The following is a 24,512-nucleotide window of genomic DNA, read 5'->3' on the forward strand; positions in this document are numbered from 1 at the left end:
TAATCCTGTCTCAGCCCCGAGTGTACCAGCATACCATCTCTTACGTTCGCAGTGTACCCATTTGCAAACCTGCACTCCAAACCACTGAATGGCACAGGTGGACAGGCACACCCGGGCGTCCATACACAGACAGGTCACACGTGTTCACACAGGCACGCTGTATTCACACACACATACACACACACACACACACACACACAGGCGCAGAGGGTCCATCAAACATCATGTCACTCCGGTCAGAATGAGGTGAACAGAAGTGACTGAACACCCAGGACTCATGCCACGGTGGGGCCATTTGGGATCAGAGCACGACCCCGCAGAGGTTCCAGATCACGGTCACCTTCTGCTTAACTACGAAATGAAATGAACTCTTTAAAAAGGAAAAGAAAGGAAATAGATCTCTTCCAATGTCTTTATTATTATAATTATCATAATCTTTAGTTTTCAAAAAATATAAATAGGTGCACGGAACACTGGTGCCTGCACCGTCCCGGGGTAGGGAGAGGGAAGGGGACGGTGGAGTACCCCTGGGAAGGAAGTGCTCCTACCTAGTCCAGCCGAGGAATGACACCTGCTAGGGTGGTCACTAAAAGAGGGACTCTAGAGGGAAGGCCACCTCATTTCCCCCCTGGCCAGCCTGTCCCCTGCCTAGGCTCCTTTCCTCATCGATGGCGCAGACCTCGGTTCCTTTTGTCCAACGTGTTAAGCTGCAGTCAATCTCTTCCGAGTCCTTCATGCTCTGAGGCCACCATACTCCCCCCGCCCCGCCCTGTCTCCTTCCAGCTTCTCCTCCTGCCTCCCTAGCTTCTCCTGGAGGTGAAATAACCAACCATTGCACTTCTCTTGGGTAAAGTCAGGAAACAAAAAAATAATCTTCTTTATTTAATTTAACCCCATCCCTTCTCACCCTGTCCCTGCACTGGTCCCTGGAAAGGCACGGTGGGAGATCAAAGAAATGTCTCTAAACTCAGTCCATGGGTTACAGTAAATTTGCTTTGGCATTTTTTTTTCGGGGGGGTGAGAGGAGGGAACAAATTAGATGTAGCTTGGGTGATGTGGGGAGTCGGGGCACACACAATGTGGGGTATTTTTATTTTTCCTTCTTTAATGACAAAAAGCGACAAGAAGACACCATCTGGCTGGGATGCATGGTCAGCCTGGATGGCTGCTGGGCTCAGCATCCTGGGGGCACATCCTGGAAGCTCTTCTCAGTGGGCCGTGCTGGGGCGGCTCCTCTGTGTGGGCCTCGAGCTCCGCTTCTGTAACCTGCGCTTGTAGGTGGTGGCTGCAGTCAAGGGGAGGTGGAGAATTAACAGTGAGTGGGGAAGAAGCAGGGCCGAGCTTAGGCTTCTCCCAGTCTCCCCCTGTCTGCAGGTGCCCGCCCTGTGGATGGTGAGCTTAGAAATGCAACCCAAAGCTGCCCCATTCTGTTCCCCTTGGGTTGGATTTTTCATCCACCTTCCTTGGGCTCAGGAAAAGACCACAGGTTTCTTATCTCCTTTCAGGGAACAAGGACCTTCCCTGTGGGAGGGACTAATTTTTTTTTAATGGAACAGACTCCCCAATACCGTCTCTGCCTGGCTTAACCTCTACCTAGCCTGGCACAGAGTCTCCAGGACAGTACCAGCTACCACTATGCTCTGGGGAAAGGGAGAAGACCCTATTGGTGGAGTCTGACTCTGGGCCAGGTGAGGGAGCAGGGGGACAATGCTCACGGTCTGTGCAGGTGATTCGAGGTTCTTCCCAGTGCCCACTGGGCTGGCACCGGATGGTGGGCACATGACGCTGGACAAAGCCCTCTGTACACTGGTACCGCACCAGCGAGCTGATCTCATACCGGTCCTTTTTCTGCCCGAGGGTCCTGGCGTTCTCCACCACTGGGGGATCTCCACAGGCCACTGAGACAAATATTTTTTAGGAAGGGGTCTCATGAGGTTGTTTGTAATGGCCCCCATAGGCAGAGACAAGGTTAGCCCAGAGCCCAAGGCATGATGAGGAAGGGATCAGACTGTTCTCAGTGCTGAGCATTGACTACTAGGTGTGGTGGGTCGGGGGGTAGGGGCGGGGAGATGCAGGCATTCAGTTCTAACATTCCTCAGTGGCCTTGAGGGACCACAGAGGTGGCTTTAAACAATGACCAGATGATAAAAAGAAGGGATTAAGGTGGGGAAGGAGGACCTTATGGTGAGACATCGCTCACTTCTTTCTGAAAATGTACAAAGCCAGAAAGTGGGGCCCAAAGGAGGCCTGGGGACACAGGCCATGCGTAGGAGCAGGATCGCTGACATTGGAGGGACTGTGGTATGCATGGAGCTGAGGATCCTGTCCTCTAGCCCATGACTGTCATCCTCTCTCTGTCCCCATGAAAGGTTTCCAGGAGTCAGCTTGTTCTTGCCATTGGCTCTGTGATGCAGGTGCCGAGAGAGGCCCTCGTATCAACACCCACGAGCTTCTTGAGGATGCTCCGATAGCCTCCGGTAGTCAGGAGACAAGAGAACTGCCCCCAGGTCACAAGGCAAGGGGCTCCCTTGCAGCTGAAGGGCTTATTGCCCTCCCGTGACCTCCTCCCAATCCCTTCTTACCGGTGCCCTTTTTACACGTGAAGGGCAGCTGGTAATTGCAGGGGACATCGTTCCATTCGCCCTTCTCATGCCAGATCATCACGACACAGTCCTCTCCAGTGGCAAAGAAGTTGTCAGGCTGGTTGGGACGCCACTTCTCAAATTGCTGTGAGCAGGAGAGGCAAAATGGTAAGGGGCAGACAGCAGTGTGGCTCAGCTTGACCCCCACTTCCTTCCCAATCAGTTCCCTCCCCTATTCCCCTTTTTCTTTCACCCATAGCTGGGTTGTAAGGCGGCAGCAAAGGCTGCTGGGAATCTGATTATCTGATCAGGATTATCCTAGATGCTATGAGTCCCAGGTTAGGGAATTGGTTCCATTGTCTGACTCTGATCCTTCTAGGAGCTCATAACCCCCAAGGATCCAGGATTCCCTGGTGGGCAATCCTCAGTTTGCTCATTTCTGACCTGTGAGACCCTTTTCACTGACCTGTAGCTGACTGCCCATTCTGTCCATTTGATCTCTGTATTTTATGCCTTGAGTAGACCCTAGACCTCTGCACATAAGGAAATTCTTTTCTTCCTTTATACTTTTATTGAGCTCTACATTTTTCTCTGCTCCCTTCCCTGCCTCTCCTGTCCCCTTCAACCCTCTCTCATGGTCCCCATGCTTTCAATTTACCCAGGAGGTCTTGTCTTTTTCTATGAGGAAACTCTTTTAAAGGTCATCTACCCTGCATGGTGGCTTGCTGTTATCTTTTTTTTTTCTTCATTTCCTTCTGACTCCTTCTCACATTGCACGACTTCCCTCAGGAAGTCCACCCAGCCCTAGGCTGCTCTCCAGAGGCAGACAGGAAAGAGATACAATCCCTTTCTACAGAGTTCCCGCCTGCCAGGCCCCTGCTCAGTGAGTTTGCAGACTTGAATGCAGGCTGTTCTTGCGGGGCGGCGGGGGGGGGGGGGGGGTCCTTTATCCCACTTCATGTTCTCTGGCAACTCACCAGGGAGTGTCCGTCAGACCAGCGGAAGTCCCCTTCAATGGTCCTGTCATTCAGACCTATCCACTGGTAGTCTTGGGCATTTTCTGGAAAAGGGAAGATAGGTTCGCACCTGATGTTGGATGCCCTGGGAGGTCTGGGGACTGGAACTCATTCATAGAAAGAGAAGACTGTGGTAGAAGGAAGCAAGTGGCTCCTAGGCACCTGCCACTGGCTTCTGAGGGCATTACGAGGGTCTCAGGACGTGCCTGTTTGTGGTATATGTTAGGACATTTCCTTGTGGTGCGGGAGAATTATCTGTATTCTGTCAATCATGTATTTTAATAAAACGCTGATTGGCCAGGCAGGAAGTATAGGTGGGTCAACCAGACAGGAAGGGACTTGCCGACTGTGGGGTATCAGGCAGGACAGAAACCCCAACAAGCAGGCCCCATCATGTTACATCCTTGGGCTGGCAAGGGCAGGTGATAGCTACAGGGTTAGCCTGGGCTGTCTCTCTGTCTGGCAGGATCTGTCCTGGATCAGCTGGTTCCAGTGATCTGTACCTTCTCTGAGGGAACTGTGAGAGCATTTGACCCTCTTCTTTCAGCTCTCTGCCCTGCAATGCATCCAATCTGCACCCCCTTTCCTGTGTCCCTCCCTTCCTTATCCCCCCTCCTTTCCCACAGCGCTGGACCTTGTACACGCAAGGTAAGCGCTGTCCACTGAACCTCAATCCCCAGTCTGCTCATTTCTGACCCAGAAGGCCCTCTGCTCTCGTCGCTGCCTCCCTTAGCCCCTGCCACACTCACTGTTGACAAACTCCTGTTCCTCCGGCGTGACAATGCTGCTCAGATGTGACTGCTGCTCTCGACACCGTCTCTCGGCGTCCACCCAGGTCTCACGGTCAGGGAAGTGGCGGTAACAGTGGCCCTGGAACTTGGTCCATCCCTCCTCGCATTGTTCCTGGTCTGTAACACAGGATCAGGGATGTGAAGAGGGAGCAAGGCCAGAGGGGTGTGTGCTCACTGCCGGTCTTGTGGCAGGGACTTCTATGTTCAGTCCACCTGAAAGGCTGTACCCTGGAGGTAGGCAGCAGGCCCAGCGAGACAGAGGCTCGGGTAGGACGCCAGTAACATCTGACTCTTGGAAGCCTCCACAGACATGCCACCTGGAAAGAGATCTTTTCTTTCCCCGATGTAGCACCCTGACCCCAGGAATAAGCCTCTTGGGAGCCCAAAGAAGAGTGAGCTTTGGGCCCTAACCTTTGGATCTGAGCTGGCTGCCATCGTTATTATTGTTACTTTAATTCTAATTATCTTATGCTTTGCTGGGATGAAGCCGGGGCCTTCTGCATGCTAGACTAGTGTTTCTGCCCCAGGTCCCTGAGCTGGCTCTAGAAGAACACACCATGTCTTCCTCTTAAAGAGCCGTATGCCAACTAGAAGTTGGTCTGTGACCCAGGGACCCTGTCTTTTATTTTTGTCTCACATGTTAGTGGCATCCAAGAAAGGAGACGCAGTTTTATCTGCAGCAGGTGCTGTGTGTTGGAAGGTGGCCTGGTTTGGAGTCTTGGGATGGTCTTCAGGTACAGAGGTGGGGATATGTTGGAGCCAGCTCATCAAACCTGGGAGAGGTGATTGTGAGCTAACTGCTTTTGGTGGCAACACGGGGATGAGGGTAGCTTGACTCTGGTGGAAGGGTTTTTATCTCAGGGCTGGAAAGAAGCCTCCAGCCAGGACTCCCTCTCCTCTGTGAGAACCAGTAGCTAAAACAACTGGTCCATGGAGCTCTGGACAGGGAAGCTTACATTTTTCCTTTTGCATTTCTTTGCCTAGAGCCTCCATGTGGACGGGAGGACCCTGGGGCCCAGGGAGTTGTCAGAGATATCTCAGGATGTGTGGTAGCTTCCCAACTAGGTGGTTTCAATAGTTTGGCTGGTCTAGGAAGGACGGGGGGGAATTTCCCTGAGGGGAGGAGTCTCCCTTGGGCTAAGGGGGGCTTGGCAAGGCTCGGAAAAGAAGGGGAACGGAAAACCAGCAGCTAGAGAAGAAAGAAGCAGAGTAGAGGCCAGGAGGGAGAGGGCCCTCTGGCTACCGGTGCCCTCCACAAGGGAGGAGATAAAGGTCTGGAAAGAGGTCAAGGAAGCCTCAGGATGCTCGGCACTGAGACCAAGGTACCATCCCTGGGCCTGTGCGCCAGGCCCTGGGCCACTTCAGAACCTGAGGACTAAATTGGGCAGGTAGGCTCAGAGAGGGTGGGAGCTGGGCCTGGCTGGGGAGGACCATGCCAGCGGAAGCTGTGAGGATAAGACAGACTTCCGAAAAGGCGGGAAAAAGCAGTGACACCAGAAACAAGGCACAAGATCCCATGAGACATTGCATTCCAGGTTGCAACCGAGCCCTGCCTTGCTGGGCACTTGGGCCTGGGGCCCAGCTGGGTGGCTCTGGAACCACTTTCCTGGTCTATCAGGATGTCACAGCAGTCTCCCTTTCCCAGATGAGTTCCCAAGCTGTTGTCTGTATGGCATCCTGGAGGGAAAATCCTTGTGTTCTCTATTCCTGCCTAGCTGAGACCCCATGCACCTGACTTCTTGGGGGTATATGAGAGAAGGCGGGAGGCCGCAGGGAAGGTGACTGTCCCAGCCTCTTATTACAGAAACCTTCAGTGCCCGCATCAGCATGTACCCTGGTCAATGCCGCCAAGGAATGAGCAAGTCTTGTTACTTCCCCACACTGTTCAGACTCAAGGGGAGATTTCTAAGGAGTGTCTACTACTTTCTGGAAGTTCCTCTAACAAGAGTTCACTGAAAAGCATTCAGAGCCTGTGTACACTTCCAGTCATTGCTACCAGCATCCTGAAGCCTCAAACCTCTTTTTCTGTGTTGGGAAGGCTTGAGACCCAAGGAGCTGGCAGGAGCCCACGATGCACCATCAGTGAGAATACTGGGGGTCAACCTGGTTCTGCCTCGGACCCCTGGCCCACTGGTGCAGAGCAGAGGTGTTGGCAAGGCCCATGCGAGGAAACTCAGCTCCTGTGCCTCGCAACGAGACTGCTCTGTGGACTAGCCTTTTGCTGTGTACAAGGGAGCAAGAAAGGGAGTGTGGGCCGCGGTGTGACCGAGAAAGGATGGCATGCACGGTCCCTGTTCATGCATGATTGGAGCATACTGGCGACACGGTCCTCTCAGGAAGATCACCCATGCCAGGAGAAGAGGAGGATGACAGCTCAGTTAGCGCAGCATTGTGGCTCCCCAGGGACATGGAAAGAACATGAAAGTCCCACAGAGAACACAGCAAGGTAGACAGTGCCCACGAACGTGCTGAGAAGATCCATGGCCACCAGTAGAGCAAGAACCCACCGCTCCTACCCATCCCTTTCTTCATGACAGATGCACAGAATCAGTTGTGTCGTACTAGTGAGGACCCATGCACTGAGCTCTGTGGTCACATCAGCAAGACCACAAGCCCTGGAAAAGGTTAGTGTGTGCCCGGCTCCCTGAGCCCCGGTTTCCAAAGTGTACATCTCTCCTGCGGTCAGATCAGCCAACATTTCAGAGGTGGGGAAAGAGCAAGAACAAGCGATGAAAATCGGGGGGCAGACTTCTCAGCTGTGTCCCCCAGAATGGTGCTCCGGGCAGACCTGGGGGCTCCAGTCCAGGCCTGGAACCTGTGGTTAGGGAGGAGGGTGAGGAAGGAGGAGTGAGTGCAGCCGTTAGTAACGTTAGCTGAAGCCGAGACGGCCCTACCGATCTCACACAGGTCCCCTCCGTAGCTGGGAAGGCATAAGCATGTGAAATTGTCGATGGCATCCACGCAGGTGGCTCCATTCAGACAAGGGCTTGAGAGGCACTCATCAATGTCTGCAAGAAACCAAGGGCCACCATTAGGACCTCTGCTGGCAATTCACAAGCTCCACGGCTTTATTATTGAGTGGCCAGCCCTGCTGCTCTCCAGAGGCTGGGAGGGGCCTGGCTGGATTTCCTGAGAACTGTTGCTGCTGCTGCTGCTGCTGCTACCGCCTCCACTGCTGCCGCGGTCGCCATCTTGGACTGCTGAACCAATGATCCCAACAATTTTCTTTGGATGTCTGGGATTTTTGATGGGCAAACTTGGAGCCTTGGAAATAGTTTTTCAGGTTGGAGAGATCTGGTACTTCTGTGGCCAAATGCCTTTTGTGAGCCCGAGAATGAAGCTCCCTCACGATACCTTCTTCCATGAATAATTTCGAGGAGTTGGAGGCCAGAACTGGCTGTGGACATGGTGGTAGGCAAAGAAATTGGAAGTGAAGTTCTTAAAGGGTGGTGAGAAGTCTTGCTTCTCCTGCCTTCTTCCTCTATTGTTGTGAGATACAGAAAAGAGAACAATCCCGTGTTCTAGAAAGTGCCATCTAGAAGTGGTCTGAAGGGTATAGAGCCCTGAAGAAATGGCCATATAGGATTTTTGCAGGAGACTCATTAGATTTCCAGGGTTGTAAATGTCATTATTTTCAGTAAGATTCAAGGGTATTTATGAAAATGAAACCTAAGTCCTTCTTGTGGGCTAGAGAACAAAACCCCACTCAACATTTCCCCTGTGACCTCTTTCCAGCTCAAAGCCTCCAAAGGTGGGCCTCTTCAGTGAGTCGTAAGTTCTAGATGGGCACCCATCCTGGCCAAGGGAGGCCAGCAAGGGAAGCTGGCTCAGTGAGTGGCTGGCTAGATGCTCAGTTAGAGGATGCAGACCCATCACCAGGCCGAGCTTCAGGCAGTTGCCCTGACCCCTCTGTCTCAGCCACTCTTCTCCCCTTCTGCTCTTTGGCTCCAAGACATTCTTTGCAAGACTCAGTTTTGTAAATCCTTGACCTTTGCCCCAACTTATCAACGGTTAGTCAAAGTGAGAATGGAACCTCTCAGACTTGTCTTTCTACCCCTTTCTGGGAATCTAGGAGGCCTGAGGGAGGGGGTTGTTGTTTTCATAAGGTAACTTCGGAGCTGGCCTTGAACTTGTCTTTTGAAGGGTGACCTTGAGCTTCTGATTCTCTGGTCTCCACTTCCTGAGTTCTGAAATTGTTGGTGCTTCGTCGTGTCAGGTTTACGTGATGCTGGTGATCCAACCCAGGGCTTTGAACATTTTCCAGACAAGTACTCTGTCAACTGGGCTACACTTCCAACCTGGAAGAGGCTAATTCTTGGTACTTGCAATTATGTTTACTTGAGATCCAGGATCCAAGGGGATGCTGATGGATGGTCTCCTCGGGACTGGCAGATCTTTGACTTCAGAGTAGGACTTTTACTCATCCAAGGACTTAAGTCTTGCTGCCTATAATAGCAATCTAGACCTTTATGTTAGTCCTGTGCTAGGATGGTCAATGCACTTGCCTCTGGATCTTCAGGCTCTGAATTGTCTTGGCCAAGTCTATGCCATTTGTGACCCAAGAATCCCTAGTTCCCAGGTACCTTGCTCAACCCGTGTTGCTCCTTTTCTCCACGTCTTTGGCATCTCTTCTCTTCCTACAAAGTTCTTCGCTTCGTTTCAAGAAGTACACGCCATGGATTAGAAACTCACAGTTCCCAGCAACCCCAAAATGCATGGAGGAACTGACTGAAATCCCGGCATGCACTTGGTTTCCCAGCATGCACCAGGATTCCCAGCAGCAGCAGTAGCAGCAATAGGTCAGGTCAGTGGGCATAGTGGAAGCTGGGGGGCGGCTCTCCTGATTCAGGAAAGCTAGTGGTGTTCTCTTTTGTCCATTGGCTTCGTTAAGGGAGATGGGAAGCACTAGGGCGAGGGGGTTAAGCAAACGGAGGCGCTAAAGCAGTTGTACAGAGCGGGGATGGGGTGGCCTCAGGGTAAAAGAGCCAGACATCAACTCTTGGGTCCTTGGCTGGACCATGAGATAAACGGCAGGAAAGGCCTGGTGGAGGCCAGGCCAGGTGGCTTCTAGGTGTCTCAAAAGCTTAGGGAGGGCTCTCATCTGGCCCGGGACACAGGAAGTTGTGGTGTTTGGTCACGGTAGGAAGCTAGAGAGCTGTTTCAGGGTCCTGGACACCAAGATGATGAAGAACCACAGTCCCGAGAACGGTATTACATGGGTGTTCTTTAGAGAGGCCAACGAGTGTTTGCGGCTCTTGGGAGAGGTGAGCACCTCACTTCCTCTTCCTCTTCTTGCAAGAGCCGTTCTGGCCCTGGCCACACAGCTCTTTCTGTGCCAGGTGTTTGGACATCTACTGGTTATTGGGACTAAGAGAAGTAGTTGAGACCTTCTAGGGGTTTCTGGACAAGGTAGTAGCAGGTGTCGGGAGGGATGACCCTGGGGGATGGCAGTCTTAATGGAAGAAGAGAGGAAGTGAGGGGACCAACGTCCGGTAAGAGTGGATGCTGTGGATGCCCCCTTTCCACAGGGTTCCCACGGTGTGGTGGTGTGGACCCTATTTTGCCTCTGGCGGCAGGGAGACAAGCGAAATGGGTTGCTCATGTTGGCAAGTCTAGGAGACGAATTGAGAGAGATGGAGAAGAGGCAGGAAATGAAACAGGAAGCTGAGTCTCTGCCCCAGGTGAAGGGAGCCCTGGCTCCTGGACTGTCACCATCTTGTTACCAGTAATGCTTCCTTTCCCAGGAACTTGTGTGTGGCCACTGGATGGGGGCGGGGCATGGTGTGCTTCTTGAGCAAGGCCTCCAAGCAATGTCTCTAACTTGGGAAAGTAACAACTGGGGACCTCCTAGTAACACCTGAAGGAGACAGGCTTGTAAATCCTTTGGTGTCTAACTCAGAAATGCTAGGCTTCTGCTTTGAGTTGGTCTCATCTAGGTTTGGCCTAAATCAGAGTTCATGATCTCCAAGTGAACAAGATATATATATATATATATATATATATATATATATATATATATATATATATATAATGGAAAATGCTGAAGGGAAAGTGACATCAGGTGGTTTTCCTCAAGTGACAACTGAACGATTTATCACTCAACAAACAAAACCCCTGTGATACCCACGGCATTCTTTAAGATACTCGGTGCAAAGCCTGTATAGTCGCAGTGGATGACCCTGGACTTAGCTTTTCGGAGACAAGGATGGAGATTTCTCAAGTACAGACAATAAAGAATTCTGACTGTAATAAGTACTTTTTGACTTTGATTTTCTGGTTGGGCATCTCACACAGAAGGGAGAAGGATGATAGAAGTCTATCTATCAGTCTCCATTTGCACTGTAAAAGAATGGGCTTTACATTTAAAAGTAGGCTATTAGTATTCGTACATTTCAAGTCTTCTATAGTTTAAAAGTTGACTTTTTAAAAGTTTTTTTAAAATTTATTATGTCTACAGTGCTCTGCCTGCATATATGCCTGCAGGCCAGAAGAGGATGTTAGATCTCATTACAGTTGGTTGTGAGCCATTATGTGGTTGCTGGGAATTGAACTCAGGACCTCTGGAAGAACAGTCAATGCTCTTAACCTCTGAGCCATCTCTCTAGCCTTAAGAGTTGATCTTCAATGTACCTTCAACTATGCTGCTTTTTCAAGTCAGTGAGCTGCTAGCTAAAATAGTTACGATCTGCTTGTGGGCTTTTTGGTGAAATGAAGTCAAAGGAGGGATATAGTATTACATTTGTTATATCATTATGTTATATTATTGCTATATCTATTTGTTAGGTGTGGTGTCTCACACCTGTGATTTTAACACTTAAAAGGCTGAGGTTAGGAGATTGCCGTGAGTTCGAGGCCAGCCTTGAATGCATAGAGAAAACAGATATGAACTCTGGCTAGAGAAGTATTTTTCAACCGTGGCTGCACTTTATAGCCATTGGAGTAGTTAATTATTTTCAAAAGACTTTTTAAAAGGTGCAAGTGGTGGAGTTCCTCTCCGGATCAACCAGCAGCCTCAGAACAGCTCAGGGTGGAGCTCAGGCAGGGGCTGTGTCAGGAGCTCCCCAGGTGATTCCAAGCAGCTTGGAGATGGAGGCTCCAACCAGAAGCCTACTTTGTGTGTTTGCCATCAGTCATAAGGTAGGAAGTGGGTGCTGGGTTTTGCTACATTTAATTAATTAATGTGTGCGTGTGTGTGCATGTGCGTGGGCACTCGCGCGCATGTGGTGGGGAGGTGCTTACTATGGCATGAGCATGGAGGTCAGAGGTTAACTTGTGGAGATGGTTATTTCCTTCTACCCTGTGGGTTCTGGGGATTGAACTCAAGTGGTCAGATTTAGCAGCAAGCTCCCTTACCTGCTGAGCCATCTCACCAGCCCCGAGTCTGCTAATTTTTAACTGGACCAGATTAAGAATCTGAGTATTCATGAAGCCGATGTTTTTTATTACTGTTATATTATTGTTGTTATTATTATTATATCTATTTTGAGATTGGGTTTAATTTATCCTAGGCTAGCTCCAAATTACTCTGTAGCTCAGGATGATTTTGAACTTCTGATCCTCCTGCCTCAGTGTCTCTTAAATACTGAGGTTTTAGTTTGCATCAACACACACAGTTTTAGATCTTTATTCTGAAGTCAGAAGTACTGATTATTAACTTATCAAGAGCTTGTTCACAGCAGGGGCAGGGAGATGGCTCAGTGGTTAAGAGCACTGACTGCTCTTCCAGAGGACCGGGGTTCAATTCCCAGCACCTACATGGCAGCTCACATCTGGCTGAACTCCAATGCCAGGGGAGCCGTCATCTTTACACAGATGTACATGCAGAGAAAACACCAACGAACATAAAATAAAAATAAATTATTATATGAACTTGTGTATAGACAGAATACTGACGAAGCAAGGTGGCAGTCATTACTGAATGTTTTCTGTTAGAACTAAATCCAGTTCCTCTCCTTGGGAGAGGATGTCCTGGGTGTTCAAATCTCAGAGGGATAATGTTGCATCTTGGTAGCTGTGGCCCTTGGAAGGATCTGAGGTGCCAGCAGTGGGGACAGAGAGTGAAGGAAGGTACGGGTGATTGGAAAGGCTGTCCTTACAGTGATTTTTTAAGGTCTCCTCTTTTCTTCCTTCCTTATTTTCCTTTATTTTGGAACAGTGTCTCACTCTGTAGCCAAGGCTGGCCTGGAACTCTTGGCAGTCCTCCTGCTTCGACTTCCTGATTGCTGGGACTGGGATTATAGGTAAGAGCCACTAAACTGAGAAGAAGAATAAATTCTATTGCTACTGACTTTTACTAACTTAGGGCTGCAGAGGACATTAGGTCCCTCACCTCAGAACCTCACTCTGTAGCTCAGGCTCCTCCTATTGCCTCAGCCTCCCAAGAGCTAAGATTATAGTTGTACACCACTGTGCCCAACTGAGGTCACAAGTCTTGCTTGTGACTTTTGCAGGTTGGAAGGAGTTGCTGAGAATGGGGTGACCAGGTAGAGAGGGGTTTGGCCACATAGTCATTAGGGCCTTAAGGAAATATTGTCCCCTGGACAGTAAGAAAAGCCCACACTCTCTGTTCAATGAGAGGAAGAGTTGGGTAGACAGCTACCTAATGTTCACACACATGCATATTTAGCTTGTATGTGCCAAGTATGAAGCATGTTCACTATATGTGAGGGTATACTAAACAGCGAGGTGTCAAGCATACAGAATCTTTTGTGTTTGATGTAAAGGCTGCTGAGGCTTGAGTTGTGGCCGTCAGGTAAATCTAGGTAGTTGGGTTGCCCTAGGATTCATTTCTCCATTTTGAGTGTGTCTCAGGAATAAAGCCCCTTTATGAGAGCCTTAGTAGGGAGAGGCTAGGGACAAGAGCACTGGGGAGGGACTTAATCCAAGAGTGTGGGCTTGAAGGTCCTGGGGAGCACTTGCTGTTGAGGAGATAAGACGAGAAGCGTCCATACGGTGGCAGGTGGAACCTGAGAACCTCATTTCGGGGAGCTACCTCCAATCAGGTGATCCCTGCTTACTTTCCTCGCCCACTCAAAGACAGGTATAGCCGCTAGCACAGTGGTTCTCAACCTATGGGTTGTGACCCCTTGTGGGAGTCGAACAACTCCTTTCTTTTAATATTTATTTATTTATTATGTGTACAATATTCTGTCTGTGTGTAGGCCTGAAGGCCAGGAGAGGCCACCAGACCTCACTACAGATGGTTGTGAGCCACCATGTGGTTGCTGGGAATTGAACTCAGGACCTTTGGAAGAGCAGGCAATGCTCTTAACCACTGAGCCATCTCTCCAGCCCTCGAACAACTCTTTATCACAGGGGTCACCCAAGGATTTACAATTCATAACAGTAGCAAAATTACAGTTATGAAGTAGCAATGAAAGACGTTTATGGTTAGGGAGGGTCGCCAACATGAGACACTGTATTAAAGGGTCGCAGCATTAGGAAGGGTGAGAACCACTGCCCTAAGGTGATGGGAGGCCATGGGAAATATGCCACTGGTCACAGCTGCAAATTTCTAAGTTGATGGGCGTAAAGAAGACCTAGATCCCACCCAAACCCGGAGGGCTACAGGAGTTCTTCTGGTGGGGTTTGCTTTTATGATGAGAGACAGCTCCCATCAGTAATGCTAAACCAAAGCAGAGGAGTGTCTGTCTGCTCAACTGATATTCACTCCAAGTTCAACATTTCTTTGAAGTCTGTAGGTTTGCATATATTTGTTTGATATGTGGGAGTGTGTGTGTATGTGTGTGTGTGGTGTATGCATGTGTTCATGTGGGTATGTGCATACGTGTGCATGCATGCGTGAACGTGAGTGGTAGAAGCCAGAGGCTGACGGTGTCTTCCTCTATGGCTTGCCACATTACTTTTTAAGACAGGGTCTCTCATTGACCCTGGAACTTACCGATTTGGCTAGACTAGCGGGCTAACTGGCTAGTGAGATCTAGGGACCCTCTTGTGGTATCCCCCTTGGCCAGGGCTGGGGTAAGATGGGTACCACTGTACCCAGGTTTTTACATGGGTGCTAGGGATCTGAACTCAAGTCCTCATGATTGTACGGCGAATTCTTCACTGACTGAACCATTTCCTCGGTCCTAGAAGTCTCATTTTTACCTTTAGAATACTTTTGGTTTCTACTCACAAGACAACCGATGGCTTTATGGAAGACTACTCACCAAGGGTATTGCTGAACTTGACTTTTTCTCCTAACATCTCAATTAGATGCTCCAGAAAGATGAATTGTGTTTAACGTGTGCCTTCTTCTTTTTTTAAAAAAAAATAATTTACTTAACTTTATTTTATGTGCATTGGTATAAAGGTGTCAGATCCCCTGGAACTGGGGTTACAGATAGGTGTGAACTGCCATGTGGGTACTGGAAATTGAACTCGGGTCCTCTGGAAGAACAGTCAGTGCTCTTGACCACCAAGCCATCTCTCCAGTCCTAACGTATGCCTTCTATTCCTGTCTCTCACTACCTCTTCTTCCCAGCTGACCTTGGCTTGGCTCAGCTTCTGCATGAGTCCCCCTCTGGAGACTGCAGGAGTCAGTCTGTCTAGTACCTGACTATACCCTCACAGCTAATGAGGGCTTCCCTATGTGACACGTGTGCCAGTGTGGCCAGTGGGTTGCACTCATGTGTCCAGTCCCTGGGCCATAGGGCTCCTCTATACAGAACCTAGAGGATGAGTGGGTATCAAGAACCCAGTTGCCTGGAGACCAGAACAGCCTCTGAGCCCTCATAGCAGGGGGATGAGGTCCTCCAAGTACTTGAGGAGGGCTTTGAGTCAGCTCACTCCTGGCTACTCTGCCTTCCTGTACATTCAGGTCCTAACGTGTGGGGTGCTTTTTATCTGACGGTGAAAACTGTCGCTATGGTGGGAGGATCAAGTGTCCCCAAGGCTAGGGTTCCTGGAGCTTGGAGCCTGGGAGGGGGTGGAGGTGAAGCACGGTGACAGCATAGCGAGTCCTGGGGGGCTGGGGTGGGGTGGGACCACAGGCTAAGGTCAGGACAGAGCCAGAGTGAGACTTCCCAGTCCCTTAGACTGTGACGGCTTTACCCCCATTCAAAACACATATTCGGACATGAATGCCACCGGCAGATCTACTCTGTCATCTCACGCTTACGTGGGGACAGGTATGGTGATTTCCATCACTGCCTAAATAGGGACGCTCTCCCTGTGCAGAGCACAGATGGTGGAACCCACCGCCCAGGAAGGCCAGCTAACCCCAAAGGAAATAAGTCTCCCTTTCTCCACAAATCCCTGCTGTGAGCATGGCATGAAGCTCAGTGCTTGGATCCTTGTCTCACATCTGTATCCTCTCTGGCACTGTTCTTGCTTCATGGATAAGGCTCAGAGCAGTTCAGAGTATTCTCTGACACTGCCCAGCTGACCTCTGAACTTTACAGGTCCCACCCCTCCTTCCGAATTAAACCTGCTCACACCCCAAACACAGTTAAAGGGAAAGCAACCACAAACATACCTGCAGCAGCTGCCTCTGTTTCCCCCGACCCTTCTGGAGAAGAGGGGGTGGGGGCATCTGTTAGGGAGATGCTTGTTTCTGCTGCTTGGGACTCCTCTCCTGAGTATGAGGGGATTGGGGATTCGATTTCTTGATGCCTCTCTGAGGTGCTCTGGGTAGGCTGGGCCCCCTCAGACTCCGGGAGGGTGGTACTGCTGACGGCATTCAGCTCTGAGGTGTGACCAGACCATTCTCCGCTGACTTCAGTCCTGTCTCCCGAAGACACGGGAGTGGCAGAAGGCAGGCCTGAAGTGTCTGTGTCTACACTGGAGGTAGTGGGAGATTCTCCACTCACTTCCGGAGCAGCAGAGCCCTCCCTGGTGCCTTCCTGAAAGGTCCACGAGGCGCCGCTGCTCACCTCCGCGCCCGAGGTTGTGGCCTCCAGATCTGCTGCAGGGAAGGCAGAGGTGATTTCATGTGGACCTGGGAAGCCAGACAGTTCACTGCTGGCCTCAGGGGCAGTGGATACTCCCGCTCCAGCCTCAGGGTAAGCTGATGACTCACTGCTTGCTTCTGGGACCGATGCTTCTATCCCAGACCCAGGGGAGTCTGTCACAGCTCCTTCAAGGTCCTCAGAGGCTGAGGCTTCCCCACTGGCCTCAAAGAGCCCGGGAGTATGCGTCACAGAAGGCCCCTGGCCAAGTTCCTGGGGAACGGTTGGTTCCGTCACACCCTCCACTAACTCAGAGGTGATTAAAGTGACTTCCGGAAGTCCTGAGGTTTCCCCACTGCCGGTTGTGCTAGCTATGGATTCTCCACTTACGTCAGTGCTGCCAGAAAAGTCCCCACTAAAATATGGAGAGCTCGGGGGCTCCGTGCTGGGTTCCAGCCCAGACTTCTGTGTGCTTAGGTCCAAAGACCCAGAAAGGTCCCCTGACATGTCTGGTGTTCCAGAATGGGTACCACTGAGTTCCAAAATGCCCGAAGGCCCTTCTCCAGCTTCTTGAGCAGTTGGAGCCTGGGTTATAGATTCCACCAAAGTTCTGTCTACAAGAGACACAGTAGGGAAACCTGAAGCAAGTCCACTGCCATCATATGCTCCCGAGGGCAAGCTGCTCCCAGTCTCGACTCCAGAGAATTCTCCACTGACCTCAGCTACTCCGCTCGGGAGGCCACTGAATTCTGGAGCTGAGGATGGGAGTCCAGTGGAATCGATTGCTCCAGAAGTTTGTCCACTGACATCTACTGTCCCAGATGTGCCAGATAGATCAGTCTCCCCCGAAGGGAGGCCGCTGACTTCTACAGATCCTAAGCCCTCTTCTTCTTTAAGTGTAGTACGGGTCGTTACTTCAACAAGACTAGTGTCCACAAATGTAATGCCAGAAGAGTCCCCACTGCCACTCATGGTGCCAGAAACCAGGTCAGGGGTACTGGGTGTTGTTCCGCTGAACACTGGCGACTCTGAGGGCTGCCCACTGAGATCTGGAAGCCCAGAGGTTTCTCCACTCACAAAAGGTATTCCAGAGGGCTGGCCACTGCCAAAGAGAGCTTCAGACCCTTCTCCACTGACATCTGGTTGTCCAGAGGACAGTCCGCTAAGCTCAGTCACTGCAGATGTTCCACTGGTGTCAGGGATCCCTGATGGCTGCCCACTGGTGTCAGGGATCCCTGACGGCTGCCCGCTGACTTCAGGAATCCCAAATGTTCCCTCACTGACGCCATGAGACCCAAATGGCTGTCCACTAGCATCAAAAAATCCAGATGTTTCTCCACTGACATCAGGAGACCCGGACACTTGGCCACTGAGTTCAGTTCCTGAAGGGAGACCACTGATGTCCCCACTTCTGTCCACCTCACCGAAGGGCAGCCCTGACACTTCTCCTGCACCACTGATGCCGATGGTTCCCCTTCCTTCCAGTTCACTGGCGGTGGTGGCTGTGACCACTTCCACTAAGGTACTGTCCACTAGGGAGACAGTCGGGAATCCGGATGGAAGTCCACTGAAGTCAGGCAGGCCAGAGGATGGACCACTTCCAATGTCCACTCCAGAATACTCACCACTAAATCCAGAGGGAAGACCACTTGCTTCTGGAGTCTGGCCACTTCCTAGAGTTCCGGAAGGTAGCTTGCCAAGGTCCAGGGATCCAGAAGCAGAACCTACCAAATCTTTTTCAGAGGGCAACCCACTAAGGTCCTCAATTCCAGACGCTGAGGTCTCTAGGCCTTCTTTTCCAGAAGGAAGCCCACTGAGGTCCTCACCTACCCCAGAAGCAGAGGTCTCTAGATTCTCTCTTCCAGAAGGAGGCTCAGTAACACCTACTCCTGAGACAGAAGTTTCCAGGCCTTCCCTGGTAGAAAGATCAAGATCCTCCACTCCAGATGCAGAAGTTTCTAGATCGTCTCTTCCAGAAGGGAGGCCACTCACACCTTCTACTCCAGAAGCAGAAGTTTCTATAGCATCTCCACCGGAAGGAATCCCACTGACGGAGATGGAAGTTTCTAGACCTTCTCCTTCAGTAGGAAGCACACTGATGTCCTCTACTCCAGAGGCGGAAGTCTCTAGACCTGCTTCAGTAGGGAGCACATGAACATCCTCTACTCCAGAGGCAGAAGTCTCTAGACCTCCTGTTCCAGAAGGAAGTCCGCTAAGATCCTCTACTCCAGAGACAGAAGTCTCTAGACCTCCTGTTCCAGAAGGAAGTCCGCTAAGATCCTCTACTCCAGAGGCAGAAGTCTCTAGACCTCCTGTTCCAGAAGGAAGTCCGCTAAGATCCTCTTCTCCAGAGGCAGAAGTCTCTAGACCTCCTGTTCCAGAAGGAAGTCCGCTAAGATCCTCTACTCCAGAGGCAGAAGTCTCTAGCCCTCCTGTTCCAGAAGGAAGTCTGCTAAGATCCTCTACTCCAGAGGCAGAAGTCTCTAGACCTCCTGTTCCAGAAGGAAGTCCACTAACATCCTCTACTCCAGAGGCAGAAGTCTCTAGACCTCCTGTTCCAGAAGGAAGTCCACTAACATCCTCTACTCCAGAGGCAGGAGTTTCTAGACCTTCTCTTCCAGTAGGAAGCACACTGATATCCTCTACTCCAGAGGCAGAAGTCTCTAGACCTCCTGTTCCAGAAGGAAGTCCACTAACATCCTCTACTCCAGAGGCAGAAGTCTCTAGACCCTCTCTTTCAGTAGGAAGCTGGGTGACATCCTCTGTACCGGAAGCAGATGTTTCTAGACTTTCTCCTCCCGAGGGAAGTCCACTCAGGTCTTCCACCCCAGAAGCAGAAGTTTCTAGACCTTCTCCTCCAGTAGGAAGTACACTGATGTGCTCTATTCCAGAGGTAGATGTTTCTGGATGTCCAGAAGGAAATCCACTGAGGTCCTCTACTCCAGAAGCAGATGTTTCTAGACCTTCTCTTCCAGTAGGAATCCCACTGATATCCTCTACACCAGAGGTGGAAGTTTCTAGACCATCTCCCCCAGAAGGAAGCCCGCTGGTATCTTCTGCTCCAGAAGCAGATGCTTCTATCATTTCCCTTCCGGAAGGCAGTCCGCTAAGGTCTCCTGTTCCAGAGGCAGAACCTTCTAGGCCTTCCCCTCCAGAGGGCAGCCTGCCAACTGTAGGAGTTCGGGACCGCTCCACTCCTTCTCCATCCCCCGAGGCCAATCCACTTTCTACTGGCAGGCCTGAGCTCACTGTGGGGCTGAGGCCACTGGAGTCAAGGTCACCAGAGGGAAGTCCACTTTCACTGGTCCCTGATGGCTGCCCACTGGAGTCAAGGTGTCCCGAAGCTCCTCCGCTGCCTGTGAAGTCACCGCTGAGGTCAGGTGTCCCTGATGCCTCCCCAGAACCTGGCAGCTCTGTCCCACGTGGCGATGCAGGTGATGCTGTATATGGCTCTTCGGAGGTGGAAGGCACTCCTGGGGCAGAGGGCTCTTCAGTGGCAGAGGGGATTTCAGTGTGGTCCTCTGCAGCTGGGGTGGTGGGAAGCCACGTGGGAGGGATCCCTGGAGGAAGGAAGGCAGCCAAGGTGACGTGTGAGACGGTGAACTCTGCTCGTTTCAAAGTCACACGTGGATCTGAACGCCTCCCTCCCACAAAACACATCTTCCAAGAGTGCAGGCACACGCCAGACGACCGCTAAGGGATATGTTTTAAGTGTTCTGGCAAAGGAGGCAGAAAGGGGAGGGAGGAATGAAGGAAGAAGAGACAGGAGAAGGAAGGAAGAGGGAAGGAAGGAAAAAGGAAGGGCAGGTTGTTGGGGGAATACTATTTTCAGGTGTGTGACTCTTGTTTACACTGCACTGGCTTAACTCTGTGAAGCTGTGTCACTGTGCCTGTCTAAAACACCCAATGGTCCTAATAAAGAGATGAACGGCAATAGCAGGGCAGGAGCAAGGATAGAAGGGGCTGGCAGGCAGAGAGGATAACTAGAAGGAGAAACGAGAAAAGGGAGCAAGAGAACAAGGAGAGGAGGAGATCAGGGGCCAGCTACCCAGCTACACACAGCAAATCTCAGAGAAAGAAGTCAAGAAAGGTATACAAAAACCGAGAAAGATAAAATCCCAGGGACAAAAGGTAGGATAATTTAAGTTAAGAAAAGCTGGCAAGAAACAAGCCAAGTAAAGGTCAGGCATTCATAACTAAGAATAAGTTTCCATGTGATTTATTTTGGAGCTGGGTGGCAGGCCCCTCAAAGAGCCAGAAGAGTAAAGAATCCCACAACAGCAGGTAAATAGCTAGAAGGAGGAGAGGGGCGTGGGAAGCTCCCTCTACACCCCCAGGGTCACAGGCTATATGAAGTGTGCTTTGTGGGATTTTGTGGACGTGGGGGCCACCACTGAAGAAAACCAAGTCCCTCCCCCAAATGCTTCCATATTATCCCTTATATCTAACTCATGATTTTCAGTGTGGTCTCTGGGCTATCATCCTCAGCATCTCCTGGGCTCTTGGTCAACAAGCAAATTCCAAGTCCCTACCCTATTCTTCTGTTGATAGAGAAGCAGGATGTTTAAGCTTACGGGGTGTTTTCCCTAGCCCTCTCAACAAAGATGGTGTTGTGGGAGTGGGGGAACCCATCTCCAGGCCAGGAGGGCCAGGTGGTGCCCTGTACAAAGATGCCTTCATTTCCAAGCTGAGGTGCCTATGAGTACAGAGGTTCTGAAGAGTAGAGAAGAAAATCAAAACAGCCTTTCCATTTTAAATATGGTTACATCCCCCTCCCGTCTTATTTTTGTGGGTATTTTTCAAAACAGCTTATAACTGGGTTTGGTTGTGCAGACCTGTATGTAATCCAGGCTACTAAGGAGGCTGAGGTAGGAGGATTGCAAGCTGGAGACCTACCTGGGGTATACAGTGAGTTCAAGGCCACCCATCAGACTCCCACCCTTGTCCGGGCATTCCATTGCAGGCAGGTGTGTGGGTCTAGTGTGCACTGCTTCAGGGCATGCTCCAGAACCCCGCTATACCCACCTGGCAGAGGGGATGTATCCACTGGGGTGTAGGCTGGTTCCCATTCCGTCTTTTCTTCTGACTCAGTGGTGAAATCTGGCCCTCTTGTTGTCTCCGGCCCCAGTGGCACAGCATTCACGGCGGGCCCCACCTGAGTGACGATCTGGTCCTCTATGTCAGAGGGTGATGTGGGCATGCCACCTTCTTCTCTTCCTGGAGAGGGCGCCACGGACACACCTGAAGGAGATGTGGGAGGTGAGGGCCTGCCTCTGACAGGAGCTCATTCCTGCTGGGGCCCTTCAGGAACAGAGGAGCAAGGACAGCCCTGAGGTAAACCTGGCCAGTACAAGAGCCCTTGCTAACCCACCCCAACCTGGGAATCAGCAAGACAGCTTTTTGGGATTTGTATCTAGTATATAATGTCACCAACAGCTTAGGACAGAGTGGTCTGGGATGTCTCTCTCCTGTCTATTGCATATGCTGGACCTAAATAAAACCTTTATTCATTTAAACAGATTTTACCTTAATAAAGATGGGATTTATCTAACAGGCGGGGACTTGTTATGTGACTTGCCCAAGGTCAATGGCTTAGAAGTACCAGGGTCAATCTAACACGATCCTGCCCACCTCGAAGCTAGGTTCGGAGTGTGCCAGTTCCTGAACAGGAGGCTCATCTTTAAAAGCCACACAGCTGTCATAGCATTTGCAGTGGGCAGGGTGATGGCAGGATTCATTGATTAGAGTTAACTTCTGATTGGGGAGAAGTCCCTAACCTGGAGGGGGCCAGGAAGGAACCAGAACTTCTCTACAGGGTAAAGAGAGGTTCAAAGCCAGGCGTGGTGGTGGACACCTTTAATTTCCACCTTTAATCTCAGCACTTGGGAGACAGAGGCAGGCAGATCTCCACGAGTTCCAGGCCAGGTCTACATAGCAAATTCCAGGCCAGCCAAGGCAACTTAATGAGACCCTGTCTTAAAAAGACAAATAAAGAAAAAAGACCTTTGAGTCTCCTGAAGGTCTGGGGTGGGAGTTACGGTTAGAAATTGACTGGGAGTGGTTGCTGGTTGACCTTTGTGGTCCGCTGTAAAGACCTAGTCTGGGACAATGGCAACAGAAAGTTGAGACAGGAGAATCTGGAGTTCAAGACCAACCTTGGCAGCAATGAGATCCTTTCTCAAAATACACAAAATACAAGGTGTCCCCAGAAGCCTGGGAAAGTTGGAGGCCATCAGTTTTATCCCTTTAGCTAAAAACAGTTCTGGAAGACTGACGAGATGGCCCTGTGGTTAAGAATGTGTGTTCCGTTTGCAGAGGACCTGCGTTTGGATCCCAGCAGCCATGGCAGCAGCTCCCAGCTGTCTGAACTCCTCCTCCAGGGGTATCTGATGCCTCTGTGCACATACCCACTCCCCACATACACAATCAAGAGTGGTAAAAATATACATCTTCAAAAGCTAAGATAGGGGCTGGAGAGATGGCTCAGAGGTTAAGAGCACTGACTGCTCTTCCGGAGGTCCTGAGTTCAATTCCCAGCACCCACACGGTGGCTCACAGCCATCTGTAATGAGATCTGGTGCCCTCTTCTGGCCTGCAGGGACACATGGAGGCTGAACACTATGTACATAATAAATATTATGTTTTTTTAAAAAAAAGCTAAGATAATTCTGGATTCACAAGAAGTCGCAAGGGCATGCAGCTTTGATGGGCTATGTTGAAAACGGGCAGCCTGCAATCTCCATTCTGGTGGGTTCATCACTACCCTATAGAGATGCTATGAGACTTCAACCAATCAGAGCCCAGCATATCACTCTCGAGTGTCTAACTGGTGATGACAGCTGATGCTGTACTGGTAGTGCCTACACAGTGTGCATCAATTAAGCGTGTCGGTGGCTGGAGACCGACGGAGGACACCAGGATTATTTGATTAAACTCATTACAAAAACATTTATGAGAAGAGAACTGGAGAAGAATATGCAAATTAAAACAATATATAACATTACGCATCAACACATTTGGAGGGTTTCCCATATACTACTCCAATTAGCGTTTGTATTTGTGTGCAACTTCCTTTGAAGTAGAGACCATTTTGTCACTATAGAGGAAGGAGTAAGGAAGCCCCTCCCCCCGGGCAGATGGGGGTGATGACAGTACCTCGGAAGCAGAAGGCATGGTGCCTAGACAACGGGTCTGGAAGGCCGGTCTGGTTGGGGTAGAGGTAGACAGTTCTCACGCCTGGTTTGTCCCCACCACAGGCAGGCCGAGGGGTGACGATGGGGTATCGGAGGCTGCCATCTGCCAGCCAGCCAGCATAGCACTTGTCCAGGCCGTGGCTCCAGGCAGCATAGAGCTGGCCGGTGGAGGCCAAGGTGGCATTTTGGGCCTCACAGAAGGCCTGTGCTTCCTGGAAGGTGAACTGCTCAAGGCGTGTGACGAAGAAGACTTCCCCTGGAGACAGAGACAATGGCAGCGTGATGGTTCATGTGTGTCGTCAGAAAAGTTCTGTTCCAATGGCCTTGGGGCAGAACTCCCGGCTCCCTACCCTGCTCACTGGGGCTGTTCACCCTCCTATGTGGCACACACTCCTATAGATCCCAGCCCCACTCAGTCATACCCCCAAGGCTATACACCCCTTAGATCTCTTGGAATCCTGAACAATAGAGACCAGGGGCTCCACTTTGTACTGAGTGGGATTTTTCTGGGACATCTCTTGTTAAAAAAGACAATGTCAGAGCTGAGCTGGGCTGAGCTAGCCAGTCTACAGGGAACGGGCTTCTACCCCTTCTTATTTAGGTCCTCTAGTCACTCCTAGGCACCCTTCCCTTGACTGATAGAGAGGGCTCAGCTGGCTACCCAAACCCCAAAGCACACTTAGCTCCCTGATCCCTCATAGCTCAGTGACTACTACAGACCTAACTCACATTCCTCTGGGTTCTTGGCACCCACATATCAGCCAGGACCCTATCTGGCTCAGGGAGCTCACACCTACCCAGCATTTGTTCGTACCAGCCTCTGGTTATGTATCTCAATTCAAACTCAGAAAACCCTCGAATGTGGGTCTACAGCGGCCGTGGTATACAGATGGGAGAGCCGAGGCTTACAAAGGCTGCGTGGCCATGTTTAAACTTTTCTAGAATGAGGTCAAGTTTCCAGTTGGGTTCAGTGGGGTGGTGACATTCATGGAGGGTGTGTGGTTAAACAAGCTTGGGCAATGCTGAGTTACAGAGTTAA

General features: G+C 50.8%; 1 protein-coding gene across 2 annotated transcripts in view; it reads right to left on the reverse strand.

Moving 5' to 3' along the window:
- Positions 1-398: 398 nt before the first annotated feature.
- Acan (aggrecan) overlaps positions 399-24,512 on the reverse strand; it is a 65,055-nt gene continuing 40,941 nt past the window's right edge. The window contains exons 10-18 of one of the 2 annotated variants that reach the window (XM_087901262.1): positions 23,436-23,729; positions 21,306-21,521; positions 15,869-19,840; positions 7,284-7,397; positions 4,348-4,506; positions 3,560-3,642; positions 2,583-2,727; positions 1,716-1,898; positions 399-1,285 (exon numbers count right to left, since the gene is read on the reverse strand). In XM_087901262.1, coding sequence (XP_087757388.1) covers positions 1,209-1,285; positions 1,716-1,898; positions 2,583-2,727; positions 3,560-3,642; positions 4,348-4,506; positions 7,284-7,397; positions 15,869-19,840; positions 21,306-21,521; positions 23,436-23,729 — 5,243 coding nt within the window. In that variant the 3' untranslated portion in view covers positions 399-1,208. The remainder of the gene's footprint in view (positions 1,286-1,715; positions 1,899-2,582; positions 2,728-3,559; positions 3,643-4,347; positions 4,507-7,283; positions 7,398-15,868; positions 19,841-21,305; positions 21,522-23,435; positions 23,730-24,512) is intronic. The other variant, XM_087901263.1, reaches the window with a different exon arrangement.

Source organism: Myodes glareolus, chromosome 24 (assembly GCF_982192425.1).
Source record: "Myodes glareolus chromosome 24, mMyoGla1.1, whole genome shotgun sequence".
Classification (NCBI taxonomy): Eukaryota; Metazoa; Chordata; class Mammalia; order Rodentia; family Cricetidae; genus Myodes; species Myodes glareolus.